General features: G+C 36.2%; 2 protein-coding genes across 2 annotated transcripts in view; one reads left to right on the top strand and one right to left on the bottom strand.

Annotated features, from left to right (window-relative positions):
• Nucleotides 1-1,021: 1,021 nt before the first annotated feature.
• On the bottom strand, nucleotides 1,022-6,263 carry LOC107730656 (HRAS-like suppressor 3). Its single transcript, XM_016541518.1, has 6 exons — nucleotides 6,201-6,263; nucleotides 5,899-5,936; nucleotides 5,085-5,193; nucleotides 4,288-4,556; nucleotides 3,807-3,929; nucleotides 1,022-1,083 (listed from the first exon to the last, which is right to left on the bottom strand). The coding sequence occupies exons 2-5, from the start codon at nucleotides 5,905-5,907 to the stop codon at nucleotides 3,810-3,812; spliced, it is 507 nt and encodes a 168-aa protein (XP_016397004.1). The 5' UTR covers nucleotides 5,908-5,936; nucleotides 6,201-6,263; the 3' UTR covers nucleotides 1,022-1,083; nucleotides 3,807-3,809.
• Nucleotides 6,264-6,867: 604 nt separating this feature from the next.
• Nucleotides 6,868-8,033, top strand: part of LOC107730664 (integrator complex subunit 5-like) — a 23,268-nt gene continuing 22,102 nt past the window's right edge. Inside the window, exon 1 of the mRNA XM_016541527.1 lies at nucleotides 6,868-7,087. Coding sequence (XP_016397013.1) covers nucleotides 7,047-7,087 — 41 coding nt within the window. The 5' untranslated portion in view covers nucleotides 6,868-7,046. The remainder of the gene's footprint in view (nucleotides 7,088-8,033) is intronic.

The raw sequence follows: 8,033 nt of genomic DNA, 5'->3' as shown, positions 1-8,033 counted from the left end.
CAATATGGTAATTAAAAGAGCCAGCCTTAAGGTAGTCAATGTGCTGTTTTTAAGTCAAATGACATTTTAATGTTCCTCCAAAACACTTTTTCCCACTGTCACTCTCACGTGGAAGACACCTGCTGAAGTGCTCCAGAAATTGCTCTATTAACCTAATTTCTGAACATCTCTTCTTAAGGTGGATCTTATTTTTATTTATTTTTTTGCATCATCTTTGATTAGTTACATACCGACATGCAAATAATACCGAATATCATTCTCCGTGATTTGTGAATTCAGGTGACGCTGTCCTTCGGGCCGAAATCAGGTTTTTTTTCGTAGCGACAAAAGTTGGACACTTAGAGGAATGAAACCGGTGTCATATTCAGCAGCTTGATCTGTGAATTTTTTCACAGCAAAGCTCTTGTCTAATTGACAAGATATGTTTAATTGTTCATTTAAATTACTTATTTAAATTGAGTAAAATGCACCAAACAATTTACTGATTTTAAATAATCAAAGGCCTCCACAATAGTAGGCCTACTTCTTCGTTTCCCACTGTTCACTGTCTGCTTCTCTGTCTTAGAACCAAAAATGGCTACAGCAGCAGCAAGAACTCCAATGCCAACTGCTGCAGTACGACCAACTGCCATTTCCACATTAGCACCCATGAGAATAAACATAAGGTATCTATATATTAATTCACCGTGTGAAAAGGTGTTGCTTTTGTGACCTTAATCCTTATAATAAATGAATGTAAAATATTTCACCATAATACAGCCCTGTAATGCTGTAATTTTAAAATTTAAGACATTTATGAGAACATTATTATTCACTAACACTAACAGTATTTGTGTAAATTATCTCAATATGCCAGGTCATGCCAAACAACTGTACCTGGTGGGAATGTGGTCTTCTTCCGTATTTTAGCTACGTAACAAAGTGCTCACAGTTCCATGTAAGCTTATATTTCTCATCCATAAGGTGGCTGACATGGTAATCATTATTACCAACTACTTCATAAAGTTCTTCTTTCTTCACTGTGGCTTTTTCGTGTAGTACTGACATCATCCTGTTGGCCCCAGCTTGAGCATGTTCAGCTATCTGAAAGAAAAGTAAAAGTAAAAACAATCATGAGATTTAAAATGGAATGTTTTAGATTCAATACAAGGGATGTGGTCTGAAAAAGAAGGAAGCAAAGAGCATATGGCATTTGAACAACACCAGGGTGAGTAAAGGATGACTTAATTGTCATTTTTAGGTTAATTATCAGTAGACATCATTTAAGACATGTAAATGACTCACAGGGTGGTGCCAGATGTATCACATAACCTTCACCAACATAAATAGCTCAGTATTGATATAGGAAGATTTCATTGAAGTCCACTCCTACATAGGCTACTTGGACACAATATCATCAGGCCTCATATTTTGTAACATTTTTAAAGAGCTATATAGCTTGTCAATAATAATCAAGTAATCAATAAAAAAAAGAGAACTAGTCTGATTACAAGTATTTTAAAATGTAATGTAATCTAATTAAAGCTGTGACATGAAGTGTCCAACATTCCACACCGTTTCGTCATGCTGTCCTGTGTACTTTTAAACCATGTGTTTTACAGCTAATCCCGTGGTAGGTTGTGCCCCACTCTCCCCCTACTATGAACAGATAAAGAGAAAAGAAGAAGAAAGTGAAACTGTTTGCTTGCGGTTTTGTTAGCTTTGACATAAAACATGCGCTCTTGTTTGAGATAGGTATCGAGCTCTTTCTGTTGGCTTAGGAAACACAATTTTGTCTTATACAGCGATAAAATTCTTATTAAATAGCTGCACTAAAAACAGCAAAGTAGAAAGCTATTGCGGTTATTGGATGGTAGGCGCTACAATGTTTAGGGCAATTTTGTTCATGCATCAACAGAAAACAGCACAGACTAAAAGAACGATCCTGAAATGCAAGAATTCATATCGGTAAAGATTAAAATAGAGATCGATATACCCGGCCTTTAGAGTCCACACAGCTGACATGGGTGAAATCATTAAAGAGTGAATGGGAAATTATTATTTAAAAAATAAAGTTGATAGTAAAAGTTACAGAGAGATAAACACTACAAGATCCATGGATTTTACATGGGAAATGAAACACTGAAATATCTTGTATGCTTGCTTGTGATCAGTGCTGGGTAGATTACTGGACTGGGCAGATTAGATTACTTAGATCAATTGTAGTTTGTTACTGATTCAAAATTATATGACAAAAACATTTAATTAACGTGATCATTACACATTTACACATTTTAGGTAATATAATCTAATAAATAATCTAATATAATTTAATTTACACAATTACAGGTACACATTACAAATTTTAGGTAATATAATCAGACTACTTTTAGATTACTTTTGATCTAACTCGTTTGTCACATCGATTTAAATATAACAATCTTGTATCATATTGATACAAAGAGAAAGAAAATATATTCCATTCATTGTAATTAACAACATGAAGTGCATTAAACATTACATTACGTCAGTGTTTCCCAAACTGGGGTTCGCAAACTGCAGGGGTTTGTGAGTTTGATGAAAAGGCAATCAAATAAAAAATTAAGCTTAACTTCTGTACATCCAGTGGTCAAATGCTGTGTGGCCTGCACCTGACTAGTAACGGTCTTTGTGTGAATGTCCACAAAACTGGAAGACTTTCTAAACATAAGCAGTAGGCGATTTTAGAAAGGAAAATTTAAAAGATGAAAAAAAAAAGAATTAGGGAGAACCAATACATTCTAAATAATTTATTGTTATTGTGTGAATAATATATGTAATAATCTAATTAATAAAAACGTAACTGAAGTCTGATTACAAATATTTTAAAATGAATAGACTCTAATTACAGGTACTTAATTTTTGGAATCTGAATACGTGATCTAGATTACATGTAATCAGTTACTAACCAACACTGCTTGTGAGTTTTGTCCATTTCAAGTTCAAAGCGATCCTCACAAACTTCACAATCCTCACAAACACTGCAGTAAAGTGGCGAGCTAAAGCGAGCACACGCCAGGATAGTTTAGGTGGAACTTACGGAGGAAATCCTCAACAAATGAATGTCTTTTGCTGTTTAATTTTGATGTAAAATATTTAAGTCCATGTTTGATAATATGTGTAGACCTTGGCCTAAAGTATTATCCTATGTTAAGCATGAACTGTCAACATGGGCTTGGTGAATAGGGGGGCCAGTGGGGTGGCCAGAGATTTTATAGGGTTGGCCATGCCATTTTTTGGCAAATTGGAATGTGTGAAAAGGATATGGGTGATTGAAAGACGTGAAGGATACACCTGATGTACATCCTTCAAAACAAGCCGAGTGACGGATGCAAAACATAGACTGCCTACTAAGGATCCTTCAAATTGAGATGTCCTTCGAAAGGAGCTTGATGACATGGCAGCCTATATGCAGCTTTACTATGCGTCTTTCATGCTGCCACTGTATTCAGCTTTCTATATTTTGGTTATAATAGACAGTTATAAAAGTCTAGTAGAAAAATAAATGTGTGATATATATATATAAAAAATAAAAAAATAAATTAGAAGAACAAGAAAGAAGAGATTTATCAGTGGACTATGGACTCATTTCTTTATTGAGTTACCTTACACCACAATAGATTTTACATTCTGTTTATGAATTTCTCCATTTGTGCTCATAAAACTAAGGCTGCCAAGTTTTTACATTTAAGTTTAATGGTTTATCTCAATTATTTAAAAAGAATAAAAAGTAACAAACAATTTACTGGCTTTAAATAATCCAGTACTTTTAGTTCTTCATTTCTCACTGTTCATTGTGTCTGCTTCTCTTTGTCTTTTGAACCAAGAAAGGTTGCAACTGCATAAGCAATGATTCCAATGCCAAGCCCTGCACCAGCCCCTGCAGCAACAGTCCTCACTGCATCTTGCACCTATTAGAATAAACAGAAATTATCTATATTAATTCACTGTGTGAAAAGTACTCTCAGTGCTGGGTTGCAACAGGAAGGGCATCTGGCGTAAAACATGTGCCAAATCGGTTGTGCGGATCACTCTGCTGTGGCAACCCCTGATATAAAGGGAGCAAGCCGAAGGAAGAGAGAATTCACTGTGTGAAAAGTTGTTGCTTTTGTGACCTTAAACCTATAATAAATTATTTTAAAATATTTGACCATAAATAGCCCTGTAATACAGTGATTTGCATTTTTGAGACATTTATGAGTATTATAATTGAGTAACAGTACTTGTGTGAATTATCCCAGTATGCCAGGTCATGCCAAACAACTGTACCTGGCGGGATTGTGGTTTTCCATATCTCAGCTCTGTAACAAAGTGCTCACAGTTCTTTGTAAACACACTATATGTACGTTCTTTTCCCACAAAACTGTGTGCATCCTGTAGAATCTCTCGAACAGGACGTGGCTTATATTTCTCATCCAAAAGGTTGTTGATACGATAATCATTATTGCCAACTACTTCATAAAGTTGTTCTTTTTTCACTGTGGCTCTTTCATGTAGTACTGACATGATTCTGTTGGCCCCAGCTTGAGCATGTTCAGCTGTAAACAAAAGAAATGGAAAAGTAAAAGCAATCATTAGACTTAAAGGCACAACATGTAATTTTCGCCGCTAGAGGGCGCGTATTCAAAATAAACAAATAGACAAAGGCGTAGTTTGATGACGCCGTGACTGAGTGTGGAATCATGGGAGTTGTCGTCTTCATCCCCACAGCAGATGCAATCCGACGGGACTCAGGCAGAAATCATGTTCATGGATGAGCTAATGATTTATTAATGTAGTAGAATGAAGCAGGGTGAGGCTGAAAGCCGCCGAAGCAAAACGAGGCCACTGAACGAGCGCGGGTCCGTGTCACTAGTTAAAATTGCTTATTTCTCTGGATTTAAACATTCTTCGAAACATTTGGGATAATGTAAGTACACAAGTCAGCAAAATATATAACACTGTTCTAGTGGTTTTTGGATATTTTAATAAAAAAAATCTTACATATTGTGCCTTTAAATGGAATGTTTCAGATTCAATGCAAGTTAGGCTCAATATCATTTGAGGCATGCATGTAAAATACTCACAGGGTGGTGCCAGGTGAATCACATAACCTTCACCAACATAAATAGCCCAGTGCTGGTATAAGCCTCGGGAGATTTCAATGAGGTCTCCGGGCTCTGGCTTTTTCTCGTACTAGGACACAATATCAGGCGTAATATTTAAAAATAAATAAATACATAAATACAGAGCCAATTAATCTGTCAACAAAATGTAATATTAGCCTATCCCAGATAGCACACGTACGTCTGCAAGATATCTGTTAAAGGTCTCTTGATCCGGAAAGAATCTGCTGTCTACAAACGTCTGACAGACCTCTTTCAGATGTCAGTTTTACATACATTCTAAATCATAAACATCTTAAAGACATCTAATAGACGTCTGTTTGACATTTAAAAGGAAACGTCCTATAGACGTATTGCAGATGAGCAAACTCTCTAAAAAATACGTCTTGCAGATGTAAATGCAGACCGTCTCCGAGATGTACGTGTGCTATCAGGGTATACTGTTTAACTGAAAGCAATACCATTGCACTTGTGAATAGGCCAGATAAAATCAAGAAAGTGAAACTGTACACATAGACATACAGTATAACCGTTTCAGAGAGAGGGTATAGCCACGTATTCTGTTGCCTTAGGGAACTACATGCACTGCACTTATGTAGTATTTAAAGTCTCACTCTCTCTCTGGTAGCCTACCGTAATATTGCTTAGCGACAGACCTCGAAAAATAAGGGTACAGTGCAATCAGTTTATATGACAACAGCACAAAAATATCTATTTGCTATGTAATTGTGAGCTTTCATTCTTTCCATTTGTTTGAGGTCATTCAAATATTTACTTTGGCCATTGCAACCTCAAACTTTCACTTTTTTCATCCTATTAGAAACAAAATTATGCGACAATTTAAATCTCTATGTCAAGGAACATATTCTCTAAATTACATAAATCGCATTTTATGTACATTAATGTAAAGGCTATCGTAAATAAATTCATTTGAAACATCGGAAATAAACATCAGATGGTAGAACTTCGGTCTTCCTAAAACAAACTAAAAAAGTTTGCGCTCTACGATCCATGCTTTGAACAAGGTATTCATTTCATAATATATGTGGTCTTAAGTAATTAGGATATTATACTTACAAGTACGTCGCAGTGATGCTGTTTCTGAAGTGAAATCAGAGACTCTATCGCGCTACTCGACCAATCAGACACACTCAGTGCGGATATAGAGACGCCCTTAGAAGTGGTCTTGGTGTTCTTCTGAAACCATAACCATTTAAAATATATTAACTTTTTTTTTTTACGTTTTATTTACATTATTTTCATCCAGAAGGCTTTTTGTACGTTTTAGACAGACGGTGGAGTTGGCAACTTTTCCAATTTTGGACAAGCAGTTCTTATAAAAGTTCACGCAACTATCAGTAGGGGCTCAATGTTATTGACGTCATAAATAAGCAAATAAGAAATTAACTTTGAATTTAGAAACAGTGTGTGATCTAAAATTAACCAAGCGTAAAGTATGAACAGTGTGGAAAGTAGAATAAAATAACCCGAGATTACATTCCCCAGGGTTTACGCCTGGGTAAACAATTTCAGCTGTGAAAAGCGCAAACGGGAGAAAGAAAGTTTTCTGTTATAATAACATCGTCAAACTGTAACACCCCATTTTACCATTTTACACGGATTTGCCCAGGAAGGGAGAAAGGTTGAGAGAATGCGTTAACAATACTCCTAAACTACAGAGGGCGATAAGTGTAGCCAACTCGTAATGTTCCTTCTGTCGAAAGAATACACGACAGCTTCCGCTTTCTAGTGCATCGTTCATTGTAGCGGTGTTGAAATTGGTAACAGTTGCAAATATTGCCCTTTTCCCCTCACTTTTCGCCATTGTAGTTGTAGTTTTTTATGTAGATAAAATATTGTGCATGGAGTATTTGGCATAAGCACATAAACGAAGTCTGCTATGTTCGAGGGGCCTTGTCAGCCATGCAGACGTCTCACTGCCACACTCCTCTAAACAATTACAGGTGAGCAGTAATAGAATAATCATACATGTTACCAATAACTTCTAAAACAATGCTTTAGTTTATGGAAGCAATTGCATTTTGCATTAAACTGCGTTATCTGTATGAATGAACAAAATATTGTTCTCTTTTTACTGCCATGAACGAAGGTGGCTTATTTAGTCTGATTTATAGGAATGATACAGTCAGCAGGTGTTTGCCAAGTTCAGTCCAGTATGTTAGTAAAGGTTAAAAAAATAACTACTCGAAACATAAATCCCCATTGTAATTGTATGTCCATTTTTGGTCCAATATCATGCCTTCTGTCATTGCATTTCTTTGTTATTTCAGGTTCAGTAAAATTTCCTGGCATGGTAAAAGGTTTTACATTGCAAAAGCATTAATAAATATGCATTTTTTTTGTATATTTATAAAATTAACATTTTCACTGTTATTGCCCAGGATACAGTTTAAGAAGCACATGTTGACATTTTGTGACAGCATTCCTAAAATGTGGCATGTTGTCACACTGTATGGGGTTAGTTGGAATGGAAACTACTATTAAATAGCCTATTACAGGGGTCATATGATGTTGCTAAAAAGAACATTATTTTGTGTATTTGGTGTAATGAAATTTGTTTATACGGTTTAAGGTTAAAAAAACACAATATTTTCCACATACTGTACATTATTGTTTCTCCTCTATGCCCCGCCTTTCTGAAACGCGTCAATTTTTACAAAGCTCATCGGTCTGAAAAGCGAGGTGTGCTCTGATTGGCCAGCTATCCAGTGCGTTGTGATTGGCCGAATACCTCAAGCGTGTGACGGAAATGTTACGCCCCACACATACTGTTGATGCCGTGTCCGGCCGGAGCGACGACTCAGCGACCAGCACGGATCAGCTCCAGGCATGACGAAGCAGATATCGTCCTCTTTTGGAAGGCCAAACAAAGTAGTTTCGCTTTCACAA

The sequence above is a fragment of the Sinocyclocheilus rhinocerous genome, unplaced genomic scaffold (assembly GCF_001515625.1).
Source record: "Sinocyclocheilus rhinocerous isolate Xijiao unplaced genomic scaffold, SAMN03320098_v1.1 scaffold308, whole genome shotgun sequence".
Classification (NCBI taxonomy): Eukaryota; Metazoa; Chordata; class Actinopteri; order Cypriniformes; family Cyprinidae; genus Sinocyclocheilus; species Sinocyclocheilus rhinocerous.
This window is presented reverse-complemented; position numbering and strand designations above follow the sequence as displayed.